This window comes from Podarcis cretensis (assembly GCF_951804945.1).
Source record: "Podarcis cretensis genome assembly, chromosome: 2".
Taxonomy (NCBI): domain Eukaryota; kingdom Metazoa; phylum Chordata; class Lepidosauria; order Squamata; family Lacertidae; genus Podarcis; species Podarcis cretensis.
This window is the reverse complement of record NC_137171.1, coordinates 107,698,577-107,726,256: the sequence shown is the minus strand read 5'-3', so window position 1 is coordinate 107,726,256 and position 27,680 is coordinate 107,698,577. Positions and strand designations below refer to the sequence as shown.

Below are 27,680 nucleotides of genomic sequence, written 5' to 3'. Positions count from 1 at the left end.
TCAGAGGAGACATTCTGGTGAATGTCTAAAAGGGGCATCCAATTACAGAGAGTCTCTCTCTGCTGGTGGCTGAACCACAGAAAGCCCAGGTGTCCCTTTTAAGTGGTACCAGCCTCATAATGACTGCGAGGTGAGCTGAGACTTTTTGCAAGGGCTTCTTTCGAAGGACACTTCCAGAACCGTCACATGGGATTCGGTCACATGGCAGCGGATTCAGGCTGTGCGGTTAGTTGACTGGGTCGCCTTGCAAAACAAAGCTGCTTCCTCAAAACGGCGGACTTTTTGTTTTGCGATAAGGAACGTGACAGGAAAATGCACTAGGAAAGTGTGGGGTGATGCTCACTTTGCCACAACATTGTCTAACCTCCCTGCAAGCAAATCAGAAACGAATGCTCAGTAAACAGGTCACCTAGGAACGCCCAATATTAAAAAAAATTAGGGGTTCAAGGAGGGATGGCTCCAGGCATTGTGGGACGCTACAGTTGTGGTGAAGTTAACAACACTGACACATATCTAAAAATGACTTTTTAAATAGACTCCTTTTTTAAAAAAAAGGCTTCTAGTTAATTACATGGGGAGGAATAACCTATTCAGTAGCTAGAATGTGAATTTTCTGCATTCACTGTGTGGACAATGACCCAGTTGCATTTTATTTTATCAGCTGTTGTACATGAATATAAAATCAACAATGCTTACATAAAATCCTTTCTATGAACGTGTGCCTTCTTAATGATCTTCATAAGCCGCTCTGGGAGCCTTTTTGGCTGAAGACTGAGTTTAAAAGGCTTTAATGTAAATACTCTTGCTAAATATTTGGCTGCTTAACTTTGAATCAATGTGAAATAATCAGTCTGCCTGTTGTTGTTTTTTACTCCCCTCATTTTGTGCCTCTTTTGTTTTCAACGGGGCCATCTCACTTCCTCCCCAGCCAGCTGTATTGCCCTGTGACCCCCCCCCCATGTCTCACAGCCCTTGAAGAGGTTTACTCCCAGCCAAAATGCCCACTTCCCTCCCAACAGCTATATTGATTGTAAACATTCCGTGACCTCAGGATGTCTGTGAACATCCCTTTGCATCAACAGCAAGGGAACTCCTTTTGGCCAGTGAACCAGATCCAGTTGTGGGCTACATTTGGCAAGTCGGCTGGGCTGCCCACTTGGCAATCGCCTGCTGTAGTAAAACGTTCAGTGAATCCAGCCCCTAGACGTAGCGGTGCAGCTTGCATTAAACACAGCTTCAGTTTGGTGCCAAAGGCAAGTCGCGCTGGCAAAGGCAAGCCGCTCTGCTGCGGTCGGATACACTAGGGAGCTCCTCTTTGCAGGAGTTCCTGGCTGGATCGGATGTTTGCTAAAAGCAGCGCTGCTTTTAGCAGACTTCCGATGCCGTCGGAAGCTCCCAAGTGCATCCGATCCCAGCAGAGCAGTTTGCCAAGTTTCAATTTTATTTATTTATTTCATAAAAGGTATGCCCTGCTTGATTGCAAACACACACACACACACACACACACACACACACACACACAAACACAAACACAAACACACACACACCATGCCTTAGAGCATCAAATGCCAGCTGCGCTCGCAAAGGACTGGCCTGGAATGTACTCTTTAGTCTCCCCGATCTTCCTTCGCAGGTGAGTGGCAGGTGCATGTGGCCGGGAGGAAACAGCCCCAGGGACCTCTGGCAGGCTTCTTTGGGCCTGGAGGTCAGAGGTTCCCTGTGACTGCATCACATCATTGCAGCCTGAGCATGTCCTGCAAAAACCTCGGGCACAATAGAGAATGTTGTCTTGTGGCCAGTACCGAAGTAAGTTTCGTTGGATCTGTAAGGGATTCTCTAGCTGTGATTCCACCACAGCAGAAGAACATGGCCCGTGGGATCCCTTCCATCTCTACAGCTCTATGATTCTGTTATTCTGTGTATATGGACCAGGAGAAGGCCCCATCTTGTCTTTTGCCTCAGGAAGTCAGTTTTCCAACCATGAGGTCCTCCAGTTCATCTTCAACCCCATAGTAGTACTGTTTTAAGGTTTTTATACAGTGGCATTTGACAACCATGGAAACTTGACAAAATCTACCTGATATGTTCCATTTGTTGGTGATGCAGTCATGTAAAGATTGACTTGATACATACATGAATACAGATTTTTTTTTTTAATGATATTTATTAAGATTTTCCAATTACAACAAAATAAAAAAACAAAACATCCAATTTTAAAATCTTTTTCCCAGTAACATCTTTTCAGGACTTCCCCTCCCCTCCCCCTCCTGTATTCCAATTCTTACAAATAAACAAAAAAATTCAACAATTTCTTATCCCAGATTTATACTTATTATCATTGACCCAATTTTAAAAATATTTTCCCATCCCCTAAAATCGACCTGTTCCCTTCCGCGAGTTCCCCCCTTTAATATGCAATACAGATTTTAAAAAATATATATATTTTACACCCTTTGGATTCCAAATTTCCCTCCCCCCTTTCCCGGTTGCGTTCCCAATGTTCCTCAACGTCTGATGTCTTCCTGAAGTTCCCACATCTCTCTAAGCCATAGTCCTTTCCCAGTCATCTTTAATTTCGAATGTCCAATCTTGGAAGGAGTCTGTCTCAAAAAAGGCCCATTTCTTCCATCCAGATTTTTATATCTAGGAGTAAAAACTCCAGTTTTATTTCTTTAAGCCTGTCAAATCTGGATGTCCCAAATGATACCACTTCCAACTTTGTCCAGTTCTTATTATTTTTGTTGTTCTTGTTGATCTCACTCCTCCTTTTTTTTTTTCCCCTGCTCTCCTGCACAAATGTTCTAATTCCAAAAGCTTCTAATTCCTCTACAGAGGCTTGTTATTCAGGAACAAAACATTACGTCAAGTCCCTTTCATTCTTCAATAGATAAATCCATTGTCTCCTTTAGTGTGTAGACCTCTGTAGACAAAATAGTGTTCCATTTCTGCAGTTTCCCAGGAGATAGAAAGTTCTGGTCAAATTCCACGCCAACAATACTTGTAATATCCCTCGGCTCCTCTAGGTGGTTTGCAATAACTGAATTCCCTTCCAGATCACGTCCACCAGTCAAAATAACTTGTTATTCCTTGTTTAAAACAATTTGTATCCAATTTGTAACGAATGTAACCGGCAAAGTCCTCGTAACAAAGTTCTCTATTTTATTCTTCCGCTTTGACAGCTCTTTGACAGCTGTCAAAACCTCTATTTCTCTTCTCCAGGCGCTCTCACAAATCGCTCCCAGGGTTCCGGGGGGGGGGTTGCTTTTTAATTCAATTCAATTCCACTTTTCTCCTCCAGCTCAATCTTATGATTTTCCCTCGCGAAGTTAATAACTTTGTCAAAGTAAGGTTGCTCTCGATCTTAGTTGTCAAATCCTTTGCTTTAACTCTTCTACAACAGGGGGGGGGGGGCTGACTTCCTTTTTGCGCCTCCCCCGCTCGTTCCGAATTTTTTTAAAAAAATTTATCCCCCTTTTTAGTCCAGGTTCCGATTACTCACGGGTTATTCTTTTAAGTCCAGATTTTCAATAGAAGAAGTCAGCGCTCTCCGTCGAATGGCATGCGGCTTCGCTCGGCAGGGGAAGCGAAGGACTCAAAGCACCACACCCCCCCTGTCACCCGCTCCGCAGCCTTTAAAAAGGCTCCTTCGCGGGTCGGGGGGGCGCAAAAGGTGCCAGCCGAGTCACCATGTCCATGGGTTTCAGCGCCCATGGTTTTTGAGGGTCCCCGCGTCGCCGGCGCGGTAGGACCCAGCCCCTGCCGAGCAGGCTCCCTCCAGAGCTCGGAGGGAGTCCGCCATTCGGCGATGGCGCCAACCCGGAAGTCCTGAATACAGATGTTTTGGTCCCAGATAACTGATTGGAAAATATTGCAGATGTGGTCTGGATCCAAGGAGAGTATTGTTAGGCTACTTTAAAAAGCTGGATTCAGAGCAGGAAGCTGAATAAATTTGCTATCTGCAAAAATCTTAACAGTTCGACATTCAGCAGGAATTGAGATAACTTAAGTTATACACTGAGGCTGATACCCAACTAAGATGCTCATTTACAAAAGTCAGTTGATTTCAATGGGTTTACTCTGCATATGACTAATATCAAATATAACTCCGAGAAATTCTGTTGATCAGTGATCTGGCATTTAAAACTGTCCTTTTAAAAGTTCAGAAATGGCAAAACCATTCAGAGAAGATGGGTATGATAGCGTTCAGCATTTGAGCTGAAATATTAATCTCGCTGAATTTAATTGTGTTGACATATTGGATCAGGTGATGGTAATGGATTGCCCAAGATGGATAAACGTTAAGGCAGGATATGGCACTGTAATATTAAATCTTTGCCTTGATATTAATTGTGATTGCTATACATATAATATTTATCGTATGATTCATTAGGCCGCTTTTGTCATAACCCATGTGTAGTTTTGATACATTTCCCAATAAAGCAATGGTGACAAGATGCGAAGACACATTATTAAAAGAATGCTGTCGCCGCTTTGTCTAATTCATGATACCGCAGAGCAGTATAGGGCTAAATTGCAAAAGCAGCTCATGGAGAGTTTGCTTCGCCTGATCTTAAATGCCAATCTCATTGTTTAGGAAATCTCTGTGATGAAGGTGCAAGCTAGGACTGTCAACAGATTAAAAGATATTGTAGCTGATGGATGATCAATAACATATAAACAGACATCACAGCAGGTTCTGCTCCTGCAGTAGAAACCTGGCTTCCTCTCAACATCACAAATTAAAGGAGAGTTGCACAACAGACCAGTAACTCAAAGGGTGCCTTGTCCATCACTCTTCCTCCTTGCCTCATGCTTCAAACAGGCTGCTGACATTTTTTTTAAAAGTGCCATGCACACCTTTACCTAGCTACAGTTAATGCTTGCCTTGCTATTGTTTTTAATGACTGAAACTATTTTAAAAGAACTGCAAACTGCTTCAGAAAGAGAGGGTTTGTGACGTCACCAGTGCCAGCCGGTTAGTACTCAGTACAGTGGTACCTTGGTTTTCAAACTTAATCCGTTCCGGACGTCCGGACGTTCCGGACGTCCGTTCCAAAACCAAAGTGTTCTAAAACCAATGTGTGCTTTCCCGTAGAAAGTAATGCAAAATGGATTAATCCGTTCCAGACTTTTAAAAACAACCACTAAAACAGCAATATAACATGAATTTTACTACCTAACGAGACCATTGATCCATAAAATGAAGGCAATAAACAATGTACTGTAGTCACACAATCAATCAATCAGTAGCTGAACTGGGTTCCACACAGTCACAAAAACAACAAAAAAGAGCCGCAAAAAACAGACAGACCTAAGCGCAAGTGTGGCACTCAAAACGGAAGCATAACACTCAAGACGGAGCATGTTCGGCTTCCAAAAAAAGTTTGCAAACCGGAACACTTACTTCCGGGTTTGCAGCGTTTGGGTTCCAAGTTGTTTGAGAACCAAGGTACCACTGTACTCAGGGAACATAGGAAAAGTTGCTGTATCCCAGGTCAGACTATCCAGTGACGGGCAGCATCTCTCTTGAGTGTCTTTTCCGGGCTCACTTGCAAATGCTAAGGAGTGAATTTGAGAGCTTTGCATGTGACCAAGTCAGATCTGCCACTGAACTACGGACAGGGATGTTGGAGCATTAAAACTCCAATATTGCCTAGTATTGTATTTGCAGCTGGCACCCATTGTCTGTTCTTAATTTAGCTTATAAAACAGAAAACCTTCTGCAGAACAATGGGAAATTATTATTAATTAATTTACATATAGCTTAAAGCCACGATAGTCATCCAAGCAGTTTACAAATATAAAAAACAACTTAAGGTAAAGGTAAAGAGACCCCTGACGGTTAGGTCCAGTCGTGGCCGACTCTGGGGTTGCGGCGCTCATCTTGCTTTACTGGCCGAGGGAGCCGGTGTACAGCTTCCGGGTCATGTGGCCAGCATGACTAAGCCGCTTCTGGCAAACCAGAGCAGCGCACGGAAACGCCAGAGTGGTACCTACTTATCTACTTGCACCGGTGTGCTTTCGAACTGCTAGGTTGGCAGGAGCAGGGACCAAGCAACGGGAGCTCACCCCGTCGCGGGGATTCGAACCGCCGACCTTCTGATTGGCAAGTCCTAGGCTCTGTGGTTTAGACCACAGCGCCACCCAACTTACACTGGCACTAAAATATAAACATCCATAATTAAAACACATAATGAAACATAATAATAATAATTACAACAACCCTAGCAATTGTGTAATTAAAACTTAAGCTGCGTGCACGCCAGCTATTTAAAGCACATCCCTGCCCAAATAAAATCCTGAAGACCGCAACACACCTACAATTCCCAGCACGCTTAACAAACTACATTTCCTGTGATTCTTTGAAGGGAAAGTGTGCTTTAAATATAGGGTGCCTACAAAACGGCTGCAAAAGGTGCATTAGGAGTATGGCATGGAAAACACAAGTGCATGTGTAAAAAATGCAATTGTATGGAAGAAGATTTCTTTTTCTTTTTCTGTGCTGAATGTCATCTTCTGACATCTCTCCTTGCAGTTGTGATTCTTTACATCCAAGGAACGGCGGACAAGGAATGGAGAGAGGTGAGCAGCTGCAGGCACACACACACACACACACCCTTCTGCTTCCAACGCACCTGTTACATCAAACTGGGAAAGGACTCTTCTTGCAGGATATGGGCCCTGCCGCAATTTACCAGCACAGACCCTCATTGGTCAAACCTGCTGGGAGGTCAGCCAATGAGCTGCCTGCTGCCTTGTTTAGGGAAGCTTTTAATGTTTGATGTATTACAGTATTTTAATATTTTTTTGGGGAGCCGCCCAGAGTGGCTGGGGAGGCCCAGCCAGATGGGCGGGGTATAAATAATAAATTATTATTATAATATTATTATTTTTCCCTTCCTCTGTCAGGTCCAATCCACATGGTCACCATCAGCTGTACTTGGCAGGTACTAGGGTTGTATCCCGGAGATATGAACTCTGACTCTGAAGTCCCCCTGTGCAGTGGGTGGCGTGGCGAATGCAGTCTGTGCTTGCCGCTAGATTTATTTTAGAGTCTAGACTTGATGGGTCTTCCACCCCCACCCCCACCCCGCCCTGTTTAGAATGAGAACATCCCACTTGCTTCAAAATGTGGTAGCTGGGAGGCCAGCCCTGCTGAGTTTCTCACCCTGGGGCCTTGTCCTCCAACCCAAATCCTGCCCAGGAAACAACCACTGGGTGTAGCTTCCTTGGCGCTCGGGGGGCAAATTGCTCCCCAGCAGCTGCCGCTTCCACCGAACCTCGACTTTTTGTGGAGGGACAGCCTTGCTTTGGCCAGAGGTATGTGGCTCTTCTAGGCTGGGGTGAGAAACCTGTTGCCCTCTAGATCACTGGTGAGTCAGGACCCATCATTGGGTCATGTATAGACCGAAGTTAGTGAAGTGTAGGTGGGTTCCCACGAGGCAAGACACAGTGATAACAGCAAGAACCTTTATTGAACTACGTAACTGGGAAAGAGAGGCAAAACAACAGCTCATATACATTTCTGAAAGGTTGGGCCACTCCCACTCCCAATGTGATTGGCTGTCTAAACTTCCAAACTGCGAATCATGACTCAGAGTTCAACGGCCAGTGGCAGAGGCCCAAATCCTGAAATGTTCTGTGATTGGACAACATATATCGAATCAGGAGCTCAGAATCCTTAGTCCAGACTCAAGCTCAGACCACTGAATACATAACAGTTGGGGCTTGGCATCAGGACCGTCACCATACGAATGTATGTTTAGAAAAATAAGCAAATGGGTGTTTGGGTTAAAGGCAGTTCCCAGATCTGAAAATGAAAGTCTGTTTCTATTCCTGGACTACAACTCCCATCATCCCTGACCACTGGTCATGCTGGCTGGGGCTGACCAACACCACCTGGCAAGGCCACAGGCTTGTCACCCTTCATCTAAGCTTTGGATTGGGAGGGTTAGTGAGTCAACAACCCAAGAGCCCTGCCAGTACTGTCCTCCATGCAAGCATACAAGGATTGAGTATACAGTGGTACCTCGGGTTAAGTACTTAATTCGTTCCGGAGGTCCGTTCTTAACCTGAAACTGTTCTTAACCTGAAGCACCACTTTAACTAATGGGGCCTCCTGCTGCCGCCATGCCGCTGGAGCACAATTTCTGTTCTCATCCTGAAGCAAAGTTCTTAACCTGAAGCACTATTTCAGGGTTAGCCGAGTCTGTAACCTGAAGCGTATGTAACCCGAGGTACCACTGTACACCAAACATGCAAAGTGCATGGCTTCCCCCAAGGAATCCTGGGAACTTCAGTTTACCCCACCACCACAATGCTATAATTCCCAGCACCTGTAACAAACCACAGTTTCCAGGATTATTGCCCCCCCCCCCCAAGGAGGGTGCTTTAAAGGTATGGTGTGTTCACAGTCCATATATGCAACATGGGGTTGCTACTGCCACCTGTTTAACCTTCTGCATTTCCCCTTCTGTTTTTTCTTACCTCCCTGTCCCAGTTTGGTCGCACAGAGGTGATCGACAACACGCTGAACCCAGAGTTTGTCCGGAAATTTGTGCTTGACTATTACTTTGAGGAGAAGCAGAACCTTCGTTTTGATGTGTGAGTCACTTCCGGTCCTCTCCCCGACTTTGTGCCCCTGTCCTGACCCCCTTTTCTCTTACCACCCCTCTGCTTGCTTGTTTCCTGGTTCTCTTTTCATAGAACCATAGAATGGTGGAGTTGGAAGGGACCCTGGGGGTCATCTAGTCCAGTGTTTCCCAAGCTTGGGCCTCCAGCTGTTTTTGAACTACAACTCCCATCATCCCTGACTAGCAAGACCAGTGGCAAGGGATGATGGGAATTGTACTCCAAAACAGCTGGAGGCCCAAGCTTGGGAAACACTGATCTAGTCCAACCCCCCTAAATTAAGGCTCGAACCCAAAACCCTGAGATTAAGAGGCTCGTCAGGGGCATCGCTGGATCCTTAAAAGACTTTTGGCACAAGCCCATAACAACTGGGGCTCCATCCCTGGCACAGCTGAAACTTTAGATTCACTTTCAAAGGGAAAGCCATCATGCAAGCCAAACTTTTTTTAAAAAAATTAGGTTTTAAGAGGGGAGGAAGGAAGGAGATCCGGGGTTCGATGCAAAAGGGTAGGGCTCAGCTCCCATGGTCCACATCTGGCAATGCCCCTGGCTTCTACATTCCTGTCTCAGATTGCAGTGCTGAGGCCTGCTTTCAAACCCTATTCCAAATCAGACCTTGAATATGTTCCAGGGCCGGATTTAGGTTTGATGAGGCCCTAAGCTACTGAAGGTAACGGGGCCCTTTATATGTCCAGCTGCCCATCCAGTTGTTTTTTCCATTAATTTTTTTGGGGGCCCCCAAGAGAGTGGAACCCTAAGCTATAGCATGTTTAGCTTATACGTAAATCTGGCACTGATATGTTCTAACACCAAGGCAGTAGTGCACTTTCTCTGTGTTTTTCCCAGCTACAATGTGGACTCCAAGACTAGCAACCTTCCCAAAAGCGTGAGTACATACCTCCCTAAATACCTCTGCAAAGGGGTTTGCTGCAGAGATGGGACCTAGAAAATGCAGTCAGTTGAGGTCCTGGAAAGTCTGTTGCAAGTTGAAGGAAGGAAGGAAGTGCTGTGTTTTCCAAAAAAAGAACACAAAATGTTGAGCAGGAAAATAACCATCTGCCTTGGGCAATGAGCATTAATATCTGGAGAGCCCAGGATATCTTAGAATTGTAGAATTGTACAGCTGGAAGGGCCCACAAGAGCCATCTAGTCCAACCCCCTGAAAATGTAGGAATCTCAACTGAAACATCCATGACAGATGGCCACCCAACCTCTGCTTAACAACCTCCAAGGAAGTAGAGTCCATCACCTTCCAAGGGAACCTGTTCCACTGTCAAGCAGCTGAAATATACTCAGAGTCAAGAGTGGATTTCGTGCTCTTTATTCAGCTCATAGCGGTGAGGAGGAATGGAAGTTCCCCCAGAATGTCTGCTTTATATACATTATTTACACAATGGGCCCCACGTGATTGGCTAATTCCGGGATTCACCTGTAGGCCAATCAGGTTGCGGATTCACTTCCACCTGGAGCTGGATTGGGTGGCTCTTGTGGACCAATCAGACTGCTGCATTCTGAATCCTATTGTTCTAGGACCATTCCGAGTGCTGCCTTTTGGATCCTATTCAACTCAGTACATAACAACAGCTCTTACCGTCAAAACAGTGGCGTAGCATGGGGGGTGCAGGGGGGGCCGGCCGCACTGGGCACAACATCTGGGGGTTAGGGTTAGGGGGTGCAAATCCACAGGTTAGGGGGCACAAATCCATGGGTAAGGGGGCGCAAATTACTTGCCTTGCCCTGGGTGCTGACAACCCACGCTACGCCACTGCGTCAAAAAGTTCCTCCCGGTCATAGAACCGTAGATTTGGAACCGCAAGAGTCATCTAGTCCAACCCCTCGCAATACAGGAAGCTTCTTGCCCAACGTCGGACTCGAACCCACAGCCCCGAGATGAAAAGTCTCGCTCTCTACAACTGAGCTGTCTGTTCAGTCGGGATCACATTTTGTGCCATTTGCTCACACGACATGATTTACAGTGGGTTTGGGGTCTCTCCAGGACAGATTTTTTTGGGACGCTTTGAGCCAAGCCCAAAGTGGAAATTTGGGGTAAAGTGGGGGAGCTCTGTGGGGATTCCTGAATAGTAGCAGGGATGGTGCCTCTAACTCCTGTATCTTGAATTTTATTTCCATGCTGCATTTCCCATTATGACCTGCGTAGAAGGTAAGCTACCTCTGCCCCTTGAAGCGGCCACGCTGCCCTCTGCTGGTGGAGCCGGTAGAGTGTGGTTGGGCTGGACCAAGCCAGGTTAGCAACATAGGAAATAGCCTTACAACAAGGCAGAGGGTTGCATACCCTTCAACATGCCGCAGAGGAAAATCGGGATGCGCGTCTTTGGGAGCAGAATTCACCAGCAATGGTTTACTGAGGTTTAAAAGAGTAAAATGGTTGCAAAGTCCAAGTTCTGACAGGATCCCCAGTAACGCTCAAAAATACTTCTTCAGCTCATGAGAGAGCATCCAGTTACAGAAAGAAAAGAAGAGACAGGGTAGATAGACTGTACAGTGGTACCTTGGGTTACATATGCTTCAGGTTACATACGCTTCAGGTTACAGACTCCGCTAACCCAGAAATAGTACCTCGGGTTAAGAACTTTGCTTCAGGATGAGAAAAGAAATCGTGCTCTGGCGGCGCGGTGGCAGCGGGAGGCCCCATTAGCTAAAGTGGTGCTTCAGGTTAAGAACAGTTTCAGGTTAAGAACGGACCTCTGAAACGAATTAAGTACTTAACCCGAGGTACCACTGTACAAGAAAGAGATACAGAACTGCTCTGCAGTCAGAAGATATAGACTCACCTCTGAGCTGGGGTCTCACAGACTCCCCTGATAAAACAACAGCTTCAGGCTTGTCTGTTGAGAAAGTGTGAGGAAGTTTTGCACCCATAAAACTCACAATCCCTGACATATTCAGAGTTGGGCCATTTTAAGGCCATGTTTATGACCTTGTGGGGGGGGCGGACTATATTTTGGAGGGGGAAAATGAACGAATTCCTATGTCCCACAAATAACTCAGAGATGCATTTTAAATAAAAGCACACATTCTATTGATGTAAAAACACCAGGCAGGCCCCCGCAAATAACCCAGAGATGCATTTTAAATAAAAGGACACTTTCTACTCATGTAAAAAAACTCACTGATTCCTGGACCATCCGCGGGCCAGATTTAGAAGGCGCTTGGGCCGGATCTGGCCCCTGGGCCTTAGTTTGCCTACCCATGTTCAAGTCCTTGCAATGCAGCTGGGATGAGAGGGTGTTTGGCGCTGAGTGGGAAAGTACCCGCTAGATCTCTCAGTTGCCGCAGAAAGCTGGCGATGCAAGAGGGCAGAAATGAGCATTAAATTACAAAATTGTTGGCTCTGTAATGAAGAGGGGGGTGTCTCCCTGCCCATCCTCTCCTACCCCCGCAAATCATCTGTGATCTCTCTCTCTCTCTCTCTCTCTCTCTCTCTCTCTCTCTCTCCCTGGCAGGGCTTCCTAGGACAGGCGTACATGGCCCTGGGCGAGGTCATCGGCTCCCAAAGAGGTCGCCTGGAGCGGCCCCTCACGTGAGTCACCACCATCGTTTATGCTTTTAATTATTTCATAAAACTCGTACACCGCTTGGTTGGTTTTTTTTTTTTAAAAAAAAAGCACCACAAAGCGATTTACAAAAAGATGAAAGGAGATAATCAAGGGGAGGTGGAATACAACAATGCTTTAAAAGCATACAAAAAGTTAAAGTACTAAAAGAGATTTAAAAATTATTTGAATGCCACCTTTCCATGGTAAACTGCCCTCAAGACCACTCCCTCCCGGCTGGGCATTAATTATTTGGGAAATAATTCACAAAAGCGAGACTTCCCCCCCAGAATGAGTGACGGTTTGTTTGCTTCTAGGTTGAAGAACCAGAGGTCATTTGTTTTATTTAGTTCGTTTTGCCAATATGTCTTTAAAATGGGGATGGAGAATTTGTGTTGGACGACTCCAGGTCCCACTAGCCCAGGCCAGCATGGCCGATGATGGTCAAGGATAATGGGATTTGTAGTCCAGCACCGACAGTAACAGGTTCCCCATTTCCTCTTTAAAACATGGAGCAGTTTTAATCATGGTGGTCCTTGAACGTGCTCAGGGGTTTTTATGCCCATTTTAGCTCCAGTTTGTAAACGTTTGATACCCCCAAAGATATTGAGAAAGAAAATATTAATAAAGGCCTTTCAGTGTTGTAGCTTTCGTTTGCTAAATTCTAAGTGCAGGGAGACTTTTCAGCATCCTTCGCCCCCTAAAAAGGGCACCTTAATTCAGCTCTGAATCGCGTGTTTTAATTTTTCTTAAAAGTGAAGTAATTGACTAATCAGTTCAAAGCATCCTCGTTAATTGATTTATTAAGACGTTTAATTGATTGGCAGCCTAGTGAAAAGCAGAATCCAGCTCCCTAGAGGGGCATGCCAGCCGAGTGGACAGAAAGGGATGCTTATTTCAACTCTCCAAACCTGGAGCTGCGTTCTGCTGACCACGTGAGCTGCAGGGTCTGAGTAGCCAGTTTGAAGATTTGAGTGAGAAGCGTTAAGGTTGGGGACGTTCCCAAAATGAAGCCTGTTGGCTTGAAACACCTTGCGCCGAATGCCTCCTGCTGTGACACAAAGGCCCCGCCAGAACCACCCGTCTCCCGCTTTGGGGCTTTTTAGCTAGCAGCAAGGGCAAAATGGAGGCTATCAGGACCTGTCGCTCCTTCCATCACTAATTATTTTTGACAGGGCGTCCTTCTCCCCACTGCCTGTCTCCCAAATACACAAAGTCAGAATGGATTGGCCGCTGCCACACTGATTAAAGTCAATTTGCCATGTTGCAAAGGGGGAAACAGGCATGTCACTGCCACGCTACCCAGCCTCTGCATTACTCCCATCTCCCTCTATGTCTCCTCCACGCAAGGGGTTTTGATCCCGCTAATAAGGCTCATGCCAGAGATGAGGGAAGCTACGGCCCTCCAGATTTTAGGGGACTCCTACTCCCAACAGATGGGACGTGGGTGGTGCTGTGGGTTAAACCACAGAGCCTAGGACTTGCCGATCAGAAGGTTGGCAGTTCGGATCCCCGCGACAGGGTGAATTCCCGTTGCTCGGTCCCTGCTCCTGCCAACCTAGCAGTTCAAAAGCACGTCAAAAGTGCAAGTAGATAAATAGGTACCACTCCGGCGGGAAGGTAAACGGCGTTTCCGTGCGCTGCTCTGGTTTGCCAGAAGCGGCTTAGTCATGCTGGCCACATGACCAGCTGCACGCCGGCTCCTTCAGCCAATAAAGCAAGATGAGCGCCGCAACCCCAGAGTCGGCCATGACTGGACCTAATGGTCAGGGGTCCCTTTACCTTTACCTTACTCCCAACATGTCCAGCCAGATGGTCAGTGGTCAAGGATGATGGAAGTCAGACTCAAACAACTAGGGATGTGGGGTGGTGGTAATTTAAGTGACTTTCCATATCATGCTACCCAAATGGCAGATTTCAGGTAGGTGCTGGGGGTTCTTTGTCAATCTAATCTCCCTTTACCGCTTTTGTTTTCTAGTCCAGGGGAACTTTGACTTGAATGTTCAGAAACAACCATGGTGGGCTCCTTGTTGTTCTGAAGCAATGCATTCTGGGAATTCTCTGGCACTGAGTGCGGAGGAGGTTTTTATCTTGTGTTTTGCCAGCCACACACACAGAAAGTCACTTTATGAGGATTAGTTACATCTTAGCACCTTGTTAAGAGCCTGTTATTCCTTTTAGTTAAGGTGATTACAGAGGGATTAAAATACGGGAATTAGCAGCACAGTAGAAGGCTGGGCCAAAAAGAGCTCGCTTTCACTTTGTTGCTGTATTTCAGGGGTATTTCAGCGATGAGGAACCTGGGGCCCTTTAGATAGGACTGGGCTCCAACTTCCATCAGCCCCAGCCAGCATAGCCATTGGTCAAGGACAATGGGAGTTGTAGTCCAACATCTGGGAGGGCTGCCGGTTCCCCATCCTTCTTGCAGCGCCAAAGAAGAGGCAGCCAAATTCTTGGCTGACAAGGCCTTGCACTTGTTGGTGGCTCAGAGTAATATTTGAACTTTCTCCCCTGAGTCCTGTCCAGTTACTCCAGTAACATTACCACACAAGTGTCAGCAAAGCCAGCACGAATGAGGCTTCCGTGTGCAGCCATGGGATATAGTGTACTTTCGAACTAAGCCTGTGTCTCTCTCTCTTTCTTTCCTTTTAGTGGGGTTCCAGGGAAGAAGTGCGGTACAATTGTGCTGTTCGCTGAGGAGCTCAGCAATTGTCGGGTGAGTTGCCTCCCAACGTTGCTGGAAACCGTAGTTTCTGCCTCACGAAGCTACCCTTCCTAGCACCTCTAGCAAACTACAGTTCCCAGAATTCTTTGAGGGGAAAGCCACGTGCTTTAAATGTATGTTGAATGCGGTTTAAACGTATAGCATGCATCTGCACTCATTGAACGCAGCAGGGCTTTCTTCAGAAATGTATAGGATCGCACTATAAATCAAATACGGCAGTGATGCATTTAGATGGCTTTTTGAACGCCTGCTACATTTCGGTCAGGGCGGGCCAATGCAGTGCCCTCCAGATGTTGTGGACTACAACTCCCATCATCCCTAATCACTGGCTATGTCGGCTGGCTCCAGCAACATATGGAGAGCCACAGGTTCCCTGTCTCTGTTTAAAAGGATGCTTTCTTCACTGGGCATAGACTGGCCCCCTGCTTAAAGAGTTTGCTGACCCCTGCCTTAGCCCCTTCTTAAATGCTTCAGTATGCTTCAGGTACATCACCTGACGCCTCCATGATTTCAGGCTATAAAGCTTTCTTTCTGCTTTTCCCCCTGCCGTATCGGTTTCTTCTACCCACGAACTGTTCACTCTACAAACACAGCACCCCTCGCACTAAGCTTGTGCTGCTAGCTCTGTCCTTACGCTACAGTAAGCCCACAACTTACACAGGGGTTACCTTCCAGGGATCACACCTAAAGCCGAAACAGGCAGCGACTGTTTTGCACACATCCAACTGATGCACGACTACTGACGCATGGGTCCTTTGAGACCTGGAGGAGGGCACAAAGGGGGCGGAACTAGGTGGGTCGGGCTTATGCCCTTATGCCCTTTTAAAATGGCACCTCCTATGCCCCTTTTAAAATGTGGGGTATTTTTGAGGAGGCGTTATTGGGTTGTTGCTTTTGACAATATATCTTGTGGTTTTATATTTTGATTTTGTTCTGTGAACCATCCGCCCTGAGACCTCTGGGTATAGGGCGGTATATAAATTCAATAAAAAATAAATATTATGTGCCCTGCGCCGACGTACACAGGGACCAGGAACAAACCTGCCTCCCCACGCAGAGTCAAAACACATTGGGTTCAGTGGCGGGTGGGATTGCTAAAGTCAGTTCCCTGAAAAACCTGGGCCTTTTCCGCCCGCTTTCTTGTTTTTTTAAAGCCACATGTATAAAGCTGAATGCGCTCAAGTTAAATGTGCAAAACTTGCGGGCAAACTGTCCTGCCTCGCTACTGTCTTCCCACGCTGTTCTCACCATTTCCTCCACACTTGCAGTGCTGTGCCCAGTAGAAGCGGGTGCATGAGAGCAAATGGGGGCACTGCTCCACCAACCTTGCTCTGCAGTGAGCCAGCCCCCGCCTACCAGCCTGCCTACTTAAAACCAGGCCACGGGGGTGGGGGGGTGTTGCACTTTCTCCTCCTTGGTCTGAGTGTTGACCTTGTAAGGAAGAGGAGGGCGGGGACAAAACAATAATTACTTGGCGCTGCCTACGATTGGCTGTGGCTGTGCCTCTCATGGGCTCTGGCGCCACCTGCTGTTGTCCTCCTGCCTTATGCTCTGCCAGTCCCATGGGCTATGCATATACAGTGGTACCTCGGGTTACATACGCTTCAAGTTACATACGCTTCAGGTTACAGACTCCGCTAACCCAGAAATAGTACCTCAGGTTAAGAACTTTGCTTCAGGATGAGAACAGAAATCGGGCTATGGTGGCACGGCGGCAGCAGGAGGCCCCATTAGCTAAAGTGGTGCTTCAGGTTAAGAACAGTTTCAGGTTAGGAACGGACCTCCGGAACGAATTAACTAATTGACCCGAGGTACCATTGTATTAGTCTTGAGGATGTCCCCACTTTAATCTGATCCAGCTTTTCCCTTCCAGGACATTATCACCATGCAGCTGTGTGCGAACAAGCTGGACAAGAAGGATTTCTTTGGCAAATCCGACCCCTTCCTTGTCTTCTACCGCAGCAACGAGGATGGCACGTACGCAAGAAATACCTGACACCCGCCTTAACTGTAATGTTTGTGGCAGAGCCATTCCTTGATCCAGAACACGAATTCCAGAATGCTCCAGGCTTTCAGTAGGCAGAGGGAGAGGGAAGTTCTGGAAGGAAGAAGGTCTAGCCTGCGTGTAGCTGTAAAGTAAGGAAGGATCTCTAAAATATACCTCCTGCCTAATAAGAGTGTTCTGAGTCCAGGTTCTTGTTTCCCAGGACTCAGAACACAACACATGTAGAATTGTAGCGCTGGAAGGAACCCCAGAGGTCATCCAGTCCAACCCCCCTGCAATGCAGCAAACTAAAATATCAATTTCTGCACTTTACTCATATTCCATTTGACATTGTGGCTCCATGTGCACTATGTATTTAAAGCAGCATCATACCATTTCAAACAGCCAGGGTTTCCCCCTGCCCCAATGAATCCTGGGAACTGTAGTTTGTTAAGGGTGCTGAGAGTTGTCAGGAGGACCCCCCCCCCATGGTCCTCACAGAGCTACAGTTCCCCGAGTTGTTCAAGAGCCAATCCCTCTCCCTAGTGAACTCTGAGAATTGTGGCTCTGTGAAGGGAAATGGAGGTCTCCTCACAATTCTTAGCACCCTTAGCAAACTACAGTTCCCAGGATTCTCTGGGGGAAGCTGGGCGCTTTAGGAGCAAGATATGGGCAGACGCTCACCAAAACACATGCTTTTTAATGCGTGTGTAGTAGAAAGGAAAATATTGAGATCTGCAGCTAAACTCAGTGTGCTGAGGTTTATGGTTTCTGCTTAGATGTAGCTAAATGTACAGGACCCTTGTGCTCATGAGATGAATCCCTAACGTATCGTACGGCCTGCCCAAGTCATAACCCTTAACCATCCATATTTCCCACCATGCCTATATTGCCTTTTCGTTTGTGCCGCCATGCCCACAAACACACACGGCAGCGCTTCCTGTTCTCCTGTGCCCATTGCCAACACCCTTTTCCTGGTTCCAGGTTCACCATCTGCCACAAGACGGAGGTCGTGAAGAATAACCTGAATCCCGTGTGGCAGCCATTTTCCATCCCTGTGCGGGCCCTGTGCAATGGGGACTATGACAGGTCAGAGTTTATATACTGTTCTGATAATTGTAAGGTTCTCACACACATTGCGGCCCGCATTACAAAAAAACTTCCTTCAAAATTGGGAAGTACAGTGTTACCTCGGTTTTCAAGCATCTCAGATTGCTTCGTTTTCGAACACTTTTCGTAGGGTCGAATGACTTCTGCTGCATTTTTTTAAAAAACTTCAATTGACTTTCCCGACCAACCTTTGCACCTCGGCTGTTGAACGTTTCGGAAGTCAAACGGTCTTCCGGACAGATTATGTTCGACAACCGAAGTACCACTGTATTCCCTGGAAACAATTTGTTTTAGCACACGGAACAATCCTGAAGCCATCTTGGCTGTCTTAGTGACCCCAAATATTTCCCCTGAGGTAGAAGGATGTGCCTTGAGGGGGGCGGGGAGGGGAACGCTTTTCCAACCTTTCTTTTCACTTACAAATCTTTCAAATCCTGTTGAAAGAGCATATTTTGTGTATGAATAGGAACAGGGTGGGCGGGTCTGTGACAATGGTTTCAGAAACTAGGGTATTTTTACCATTTCAAAAGAATGGCCCTGCAATCAGCAACCATTATCAGGTATCTTGACAAACAGGAGAAAAAGCCACACTTCAGAATCTCCACATAGGGATGGGAGATAACCCCCCCCCCCCCCCGGGGCTGTAATTCTAAAGAGAGATTCTGTCCGCTACTGTAGACAATACTAAGCTACATGCAGTCTTGTTGGGTTAAGGAAGCGGTCTGTGTTCCTGTGTATGGCATCAGGGCTAGCTCCAAGGGTTGAGTATTTTTGACAAAGGTCCTCACAGATCAGAGGTCCAAACAGATCAGAGGTTGTGGGAAAGTGTTTCACACACAAGCCCCGCTAATCGGGGACCTTCTCAGAACCGTAATATTTCTTTCAGCCTTGGTTTGTCACTTGCATTCCAGGACGGTGAAGATTGACGTCTTTGACTGGGACCGGGATGGCAGGTGAGGAGGTGGTGGGGTCTGCATAGTTTCTAGAACATTCTCTAGTTCTGTGGGAGAACCAACCTATGGGTCACTTTGAGGATCAGTCACTCAAATCAGGATATAAATCACATACATGTGCGATTTTGTAGTGCACATTTACTTGGAAATAGTTTCTTTCTTTTTTGGCGATCACTCGTAGTCGAGTAAGATTGTCTTAACAGTGAGTAACACGGTCTTAACAGTGAGTCTGTAAGTGACTGTGGAGGCCAATTCTGGATCCACACGTCCTTCCACAGCGGGGACATTGGTTTTCCGGCGGGAGTTGATCATGGTGAGGGTTTGCCAAGCGTGCCTTCCCTCTTTCGTCCTGACTTCGAGCATTTTCAAAGTCCATGACACATTTGGTAAAGGCTGTTCTCCAGTTGGAGCACTCGCAGACAAGTGTTTCCCAGTTGTCAGTGTTTATACTACTTTTTTTTTTTTTAGATTTGCCTTGAGTCTTTAAACTTCTTTTGTTGACCACCAGCATTACACTTTCTATTTTTAAGTTCAGAATAAAGTCGTTGTTTGGAAGACGGTAATCAGGCATCCAAAACAACATGACCAGTCCAACAAAGTTGATGCTGAAGAATCATTTGCCTGGAAATATATCACGTTGAAGTCGCAGGGTTTACTCCCGAGTTACGTGTATATAGGACTGCAGCTATTTAGGCTTGAATTAGTCTCTGCCAACCCGGTGCCCTGCGGATGTTCAGGGCTATAATTCTCACCAGCCCCACATGCTGGCTGTGGGGTTAAGAGAGTCACAGTCCAGGTTGATGAACTCTGACTTTAATAATGAAAATAAAGAAGCAGGAGAAGAAAAACCCAAACAACACCATTTTCAAAGTAATTGAGTTATTCTGTCTTGAACTGAGGCTGGAAGTAGCAAGTAAGCCTTGGCCAGGGCTAAGGGAGAACCATCCTACGACATCTAATGTAGCAAATACGACATTATTAGCAAATAGGCACATAGGCCTAAAAGGTTTACAAGCTAGTGAGGAAAGCACTGTGCGAATAGAATAAAGGAACAGAGCACTAGGGCCAGAAAAGCAGAATTGCCCTGAAGCAACAGAGGGATCTGCCTCTGCGTTAGGGCTCCCTGAGAGCATCCTCTCTGCTCCTGTTGGCAGAAATATTTCCGCTCTTCCCCTTCCCGGCTTCCAAGGCCCTTTCAAAAACATTCGACCCGAAAGTGCTTTCAGCGCTCCCGTTTTGTGCAGTTCTTTACAAAAATAAATAAATCACAGCCTCTGTTTTCTTTCTGAATAGGGCCAGGATCCATGCATGAGAAAGGTGGCAGAGTGAACTGTACCACTTCTGGCTGCAGGTGGGAGATACCATTTCTAATGCTCCCCTGAAAGGAACCTGCAGTTTGTGGGAAGAGAGAGAGAGAAAGGAGAGAGAGATTGGTTTTAGCTCAGCACACTCCCTGCTGTGATTAATTCCCTGCTTGCAGGTTTCTGTTTCTGAATGCAGGAGAGCATTCAGAAACAGTTATCTCCTTCCCCGCCTGCTTTCTGGACTGGTACATTTTACCATCTCAATCTGCTGCAGCCTGGAGGGCACTAAGTTGGCCAAGGTTGTTCTGGTGTATATGTAGATCTATGACGCAGGGGTGCAGAACCTGTGGCCTGCTGCTGCTGCTAGACTACCAGATCTCATCAACTCCAGCTAACATGGCCATTTTGTCTGGGCCTGAGACGGCAGCTGAAGTCTAGCAGCCTTTCACAGAATCATAGCGCTGGAAGGGACCACACGGGTCATCTAGTCCAACCCCCCGCAATGCAGGAATCTTTTTGCCCAACACGGGGCTCGAACCCACAACCCTGAGATTCAAGGCCCATAGGTATACCACTCTTCTAGAAGAGCAAAGAGGATCTGGTGAGAGCTGGAATGAGTGAAGTAGCTGAGATTGTCTTGGGGAATAGGAGCTCGATGCTTGGTGTTCTGAAATTATTATTATTATTATTATTATTATTATTATTATTATTACTACTACTACTACCCATCCTTCAGCCTAAGGTCCTAGGGCATGTTTCAGCATTGAAACTCAACACTGAAACACAATATAAAGGTAAAGGGACCCCGTGACTGACTCTGGGGTTGTGGTGCTCATTTCGCTTTATTGGCCGAGGTCATGTGGCCAGCATGACTAAGCTGCTTCTGGCGAACCACAGCAGCGCACGGAAACGCCGTTTACCTTCCCGCCGGAGCGGTACCTATTTATCTACTTGCACTTTGATGTGCTTTCGAACTGCTAGGTTGGCAGGAGCAGGGACCAAGCAACGGGAGCTCACCCCGTCACGGGGATTCAAACCACCGACCTTCTGATCGGCAAATCCTAGGCTCTGTGGTTTAACCCACAGCGCCACCCGCATCCCGAAACACAATATAGAAACAATTTAAAACAACTTTCAGTTGCAGTTTTTAGGTGGCTCCCCAAAATACGCACCTCATGGCTTAAAAGCCAGGGCAAAGAGATGCATATTCAGCAATCACAGGAGAAGCTGTATAATAAAGATGCCAGGATGTCGCATCTGTGAGATGGGAGTTCCACCACTTAGGGGCTGCTACAGAGAATGCCCTCTCCAAGATTGCCCCACCTCAAGCTTCTGAAAGTGGACGAACTACCAATAGGACTCCCTCTGTCCATCTTGGCACCCAAGAGGGTCTGTAGGAGAGGAGACAGACTTCCAGGTGTTTGGTGCCCGGGTCATTTAGGGCTTTGCACACTAACTTGAGCACCTCAAATGGGGTGCTTGAATTGACAGCCAGCACGACTGTTTTAACACGGGGGTGCCTTCAAGCAGGTATGCTTAAATAGCTGGGCTCTGACATGAATGTAAGACTGCGCCAGAACCAACTGGCTGAACTGCTTCTTCCTTTTCGTTCCAACAGCCATGATTTTATCGGAGAGTTTGCCACAAGCTACAGAGAGCTCTCTCGTGCCCAGAACCAGTTCACCGTCTATGAGGTAAGCTTCTTTCAACTCAAATACTTAACACTGAGCAATGCTAGTTTTTGTTTGTGGGTTGTTGTTTTTTTGCATAGCTAGAGATGTAACTTGAATCAACAGATTGTGTTTCTGGAGTGGAATCCTCTGAATGTACCAGACTTGTAAGAGCTGTGAATGGTGATGTTGTTGTTGTTTTGCAAAAACTTCATGTTTCTAGTCCCCATTGGTATGGGGGGAAAGCTCAAAAGAATGAAGGCCATGGTCTGGATTCGGTTTCCACTGTGGACTTTTTCAGGCTGTGTACACACTATTCCTTTAAAACACATTCTTTCCCTCAAAGAATTCTGGGCACTGTAGTTTGCTAAGGATTGCTGGGAATTGTAACTGTGAGGAGTAAACTACAGGGCCCAGAATTCTTTGAGGGGGGAAACATACTCTGAATGTGTTTTAAAGGAATAGGTGGTGCACAGCCTTAGTTGCCAGTTTTTGAACTGGCCCCTGTCAATGTCCCTTTAATGGTGATTTGATCCACAGCAATTAATAGGTGATAAGCTTTGGCCAGGGGTGAGCAAACTTTTTCAGCAGGGGGCCGGTCCACTGTCCCTCAGACCTATATTTTGGAGGGGGGAAATGAACGAATTCCTGTGCCCCACAAATAACCCAGCAATGCATTATTTAAATAAAAGCACACATTCTATTGATGTAAAAACACCAGGCAGGCCCCACAAATAACCCATAGATGCATTTTAAATAAAAGGACACATTCTACTCATGTAAAAACACGCTGATTCCCGGACTGTCCGTGGACCGGATTTAGAAGGCGAATGGGCCGGATCCGGCCCCTGGGCCTTAGGTTGCCTACCCATGGCTATGGCTCTTTCCATGCTGCAATAAGCTTCAGCACTTGATCTCTGCTGATCAGACTGATCAGTTGAAGGCAGGAGGGGCCGCAGCTGAGAGTCAGAGCACATACTTTTCATGCATAAGGCGCCAGGTTTAATCCTTGGCAACTACAGCAGGCAATAAGAAAGAACCCTGGAGAGCTGCTGCCATCCAAGTAGACAGTATTGGGCTAGGTAGACAAATAGTCTTAGGAGCAGACTGGACTGCATTTGGAAGCTGACTTGTATTGAGTCAGACCGCTGGTCCATCAATCTAGCTCAATACTGTCTACACTGACTGGCAGCAGCTCTCTGGTGTTAAAGGTGCAGACACTCCCAGCCATGCATGGAGATGCAGGGAATCAAACCTGGGAAGTTCTGTGTGCAACGTAGGTGCTTTACCCCTGAGCTCTTAGATGTTTCTTTTCTTTTCTGGCCAGTTGGCAACCCAGTCATTACTTCCCAGCCACTGCTTAATGGTTTCCAATATCTCAAGTCCCATTATTCCTCCCCCGCCCTAACTGTTTCGTATTGAGAACAAACCATGTACATACCCACCCTAGATGATGCTGTCTCAATAAGTATTATTACCACTTTGGGTGATGTTGCACAGTTTGCGCCTGCAGTTTAATAAAATCCAGCATCTCTGATCTGTCAGAGGGAATAAATAATCATCCTGAATCTGCTCACAGCAAACTTCAGCTTGCGGCGTTATGAGAAATAGGGGGAGCATTAGGGGCTGGCGGGAGGTGGGATACCAAACAAGATTTCTTTGGGATGCCTTGGCAGGCAGACTCTGCTCGTGCTCAGAGTTGCTTTGGATAATATATTTAGCATGCAGCCACATCGCACGGTATATGCTAAAAAAGTTACCATTGTGTTCAATAATCTACAGTGGTACCTCAGGTTAAGTACTTAATTCGTTCTGGAGGTCCATACTTAACCTGAAACTGTTCTTAACCTGAGGTACCACTTTAGCTAATTGGGCCTCCCACTGCTGCCACGCCGCCGGACCACGATTTCTATTCTTATCCTGAAGCAAAGTTCTTAACCTGAAGCACTATTTCTGGGTTAGCGGAGTCTGTAACCTGAAGCGTATGTAACCTGAGGTACCACTGTACAGTCGTACCTTGGAAGTCGAACGGAATCCGTTCTGGAAGTCCGTTCGACTTCCAAAACGTTCGGAAACCAAAGTATGGCTTCTGATTGGCTGCAGGAAGCTCCTGCAGCCAATCGAAAGCCGCGGAAGTCCCATCGGACATTCAGGTTCCAAAGAACATTCGTAAACACTCACTTCCAGGTTTGCAGCATTCGGAAGCCAAAACATCCGAGTACCAAGGTGTTAGGGATCCAAAGTCTGACTGTATATGGATGTGTGAAGGAAAGAATTTTCCCCACAGCTGCTGCTCCCCACCCCAAAATGCCGCTTGCCCATCCCAATCCCTGGCACTCTCCCAATTTTGTTGGGCTCCATCTCCCATCAGCCCCAGCCAGAATGGTCAGGGATGATGGGAACTGTAGTCCAAAACATCTGGAGGGCACCAGGTTGGGGGAAAGCCATAGCTCAGCTGGCAGAGCATCAGGTTTGAATGCAAAAGGTTCCAGGTTCAGTCTCTGGCTGAGAAAGACTTCTCTGGAGAGCAACTAGCTGTCAGTGTGTTCTGTTTATTTATTTCCTATCCCACCCTTCCTCTATAAGGACCTAAGATGATCTACACGGTTCCCTTTCTTATTTTATCCTCGCAACAACCCTGTGAGGTAGGTTAGGATGAGAAACGGTAGCTGGCTCAAGCTCACAGGGAGCATTGTGGCTGAGCGGGGATTCGAATCCTGCTCTCCCAGGTCTTAGTCCAACACTCTAACCACTGCACCATGCTGGTTCTCACCACTGAACTGCTGTAGATCAGGGGTCAGCAACCTAAGGCCCGTGGGCTGGAAGCAGCCAGCGGAGGTCATTTGACCGGCCCATGAGCCCCAAACTGAGCTGCCTGCTCTCGCGCTGTGCTGAACCGGTGCATTGTGGCGCGGGGACTCACTTCCGCGGCACCAGAAATCACATCTGCGCATGCGCAGACGCTGGAAATCACAGGCATGGGCGCTCATGCACTCGCACAATCCTGCCCACAGAGGGATCTCTGTGGGACCGTTCTGGCCCAGGCAAGATAAAGCTTGCCGAGCCCTCATAGAATCATAGAGTTGGAAGAGACCACAAGGGCCATCGAGTCCAACCCCCTGCCAAGCAGGAAACACCATCAGAGCACTCCTGATATATGGTTGTCAAGCCTCTGCTTAAAGACCTCCAAAGAAGGAGACTCCACCACACTCCTTGGCAGCAAATTCCACTGCCGAACACCTCTTACTGTCAGGAAGTTCTTCCTAATGTTTAGGTGGAATCTTCTTTCTTGTAGTTTGGAGCCATTGCTCCGTGTCCACTTCTCTGGAGCAGCAGAAAACAACCTTTCTCCCTCCTCTATGTGACATCCTTTTATATATTAACCTCCTTAACCTCCTCTTCTCCAGGCTAAACATGCCCAGCTCCCTTAGCCGTTCTTCATAAGGCATCGTTTCCAGGCCTTTGACCATTTTGGTTGCCCTCCTCTGGACACGTTCCAGTTTGTCAGTGTCCTTCTTGAACTGTGGTGCCCAGAACTGGACACAGTACTCCAAGTGAGGTCTGACCAGAGCAGAATACAGTGGCACTATTACTTCCCTTGATCTAGATGCTATACTCCTATTGATGCAGCCCTGAACTAGATAGTCGCAGGGTCTGTAAGGTGGCAGCCAAGAAGGTGGGTTGGCTAGTGACTGTGGGGGAGCCATGCTGGAGTGCGTCTTTCCTTGAATCAGGGTCCCAGCATCTGGAACTATTTCAACTATTTGCAGGGCGGCAGCTCTCCCCTTGTGGCAATCTGAAATGGCCAACGGATATATCTGTGGTACCCACTCCGTTACTGAGGCAAAAAGTATGGGCACAGGGGGCATGGAGGAGACCCTTCATGAACTCCACAAGGCCCGCCCCTGACTCTCGCCAGATTTAGCCCTATCATCCTGCCTCATGTAGCATTCTTAAAATGGGAGCTGAGTGGGGCGTCTGCCTGTATTCCTAGCCCCAGTCTGGGGTCACACGGTGTATTTTGCCACACAAACAGAAGAGGGTTGGGATGTTCGAGGAAGCTGCCTACCGGCCCCCAAGAAGGAAACACATTACAATCAGTATTGCGCTGCAATCTAGATAATTGCCCTAGACGGGAATTTAAAGCAAAAAACGGTTGCGGCAGAAAAGTGACTGGATCTGAGACGATGTGCTGGTCTCATCTCTCTCTCTTTTTCTTTTGCTGGCAAACCAGACCCACAGGATCACTTTTGATTTCTAGTAGTGGCTTTGTCTATTAAAAAGGAATGAGACAAATCCCCTATGATTGATTGCCAGCATGATTTAGAATAATGAAGGTGGATGAAGGATGTCAGGCAGGAAGGAGACTGCCGACTCTGTTGCTAAAGTGTTGGGTCGAATTGTAAATGAGCAGGAGCCTTTTTTATTTTATTTTTTTGGTAGTGAGAGTTACAGCAAAAGTTCTGCAGTTATTCTCCTTGCAAAAGATACAGGATACAGCATAGGATCAGATGCTGCAACAGACACTGCACTCTTCTTACTCTGTTTTCATTATATCTTGAGTGATGTTGTTGTTGTTGTTGTTGTTGTTGTTGTTGTTGTTGTTGTTGTTGTTGTTATTTGATTTGTCAATAGCTCTTGGATAAGCATTAAAGGTTTGATTTGATTTTGAGTTATACATACAAGATCCCCAAAGAGATGTGATGTTCAGAACCTCTTGGGCAACCCGGAAAAACACGTTTGCTTTCCCTTAAGTCAGGCATAGGCAACCTCAGCACTTCAGGTGTTTTGGGACTACAACTCCCATGATCCCTAGCTAACAGGACCAGTGGTCAGGGATGATGGGAATTGTAGTCCCAAAACATCTGGAGGGCTGAGGTTGCCTATGCCTGACTTAAGTGAAAGTACAAGCAAACTTTGGGCCATACCCCAGTTGCTTCTGTCCCAGCTATCTAGTTTGGAACTGATATCCTTCCTTTGGGCCTCCTCATTCCCTCTCTCCATCCCTCAAAGAAGCCATTGTAACACCCATCATCTGCCCTGCTTCTTACTAAAGTTTCCTGTTGCTAGACAGGACTAATTTTTTAATAGAAATTATGGAAAAATATTGATCATGGGGACAGATCTTCTTCCATACTACTTTATATTTTTAAGGGGAGAAAATCTCAAAGCAGTTTACAACCTACATTAAAACAGCAAATAAAACAATCCAGAATAAAACCTTACTGAAGAAAGCCGAATACAAAGTATACATTTAAATACAATTAACATTCATTCAAACATTATTAACAGGAAACTAAAATATTATCCTAAACGTTTTTTTTAAAAAAACACACTACTGCAGAACGCACGTTTAGCAGAGCAAAGTTAACAAAAGAATTATATTAAACAGTTCCAAAATAAAGCATCACTGAGTGAAGTCAAATATAAAACAGCATAACTAGTAAAAGAATAAAATATTCTCATAAGCACACAACATATCTGCTGCTGCAGCTGCAAATCCTGCCAATGGTGGTTTATGGCGGGGGCTGTGGACGCTCATGCTATATGAGCTGGGTCTGCACCAAAAGGCAACCAAGAGAGTCTCTGTCCTCTTCAGCAGTCTCAGCTTTTGTGTTGTTGTTGTTGTTTAGTCGTTTAGTCGTGTCCGACTCTTCGTGACCCCATGGACCAGAGCACGCCAGGCACTTCTGTCTTCCACTGCCTCCCGCAGTTTGGTCAAACTCATGCTGGTAGCTTCGAGAACACT

General features: G+C 46.7%; 1 protein-coding gene across 6 annotated transcripts in view; it reads left to right on the top strand.

Annotated features, from left to right (window-relative positions):
* Nucleotides 1-27,680, top strand: part of CPNE9 (copine family member 9) — a 60,272-nt gene that overhangs the window by 19,371 nt on the left and 13,221 nt on the right. For 2 of the 6 annotated variants that reach the window (XM_079963376.1, XM_079963377.1), the window contains exons 3-11: nucleotides 6,536-6,582; nucleotides 8,501-8,604; nucleotides 9,478-9,517; nucleotides 12,096-12,172; nucleotides 14,838-14,901; nucleotides 16,784-16,887; nucleotides 17,879-17,983; nucleotides 18,916-18,957; nucleotides 21,880-21,955. In XM_079963376.1, the coding sequence (XP_079819502.1) occupies nucleotides 6,536-6,582; nucleotides 8,501-8,604; nucleotides 9,478-9,517; nucleotides 12,096-12,172; nucleotides 14,838-14,901; nucleotides 16,784-16,887; nucleotides 17,879-17,983; nucleotides 18,916-18,957; nucleotides 21,880-21,955 (659 nt within the window). Of the gene's footprint in view, nucleotides 1-6,535; nucleotides 6,583-8,500; nucleotides 8,605-9,477; nucleotides 9,518-12,095; nucleotides 12,173-14,051; nucleotides 14,372-14,837; nucleotides 14,902-15,187; nucleotides 15,279-16,783; nucleotides 16,888-17,878; nucleotides 17,984-18,915; nucleotides 18,958-19,697; nucleotides 20,309-21,879; nucleotides 21,956-27,680 lie in introns of those variants that run through there. The other 4 variants (XM_079963380.1, XM_079963378.1, XM_079963379.1 and 1 more) reach the window with 4 other exon arrangements.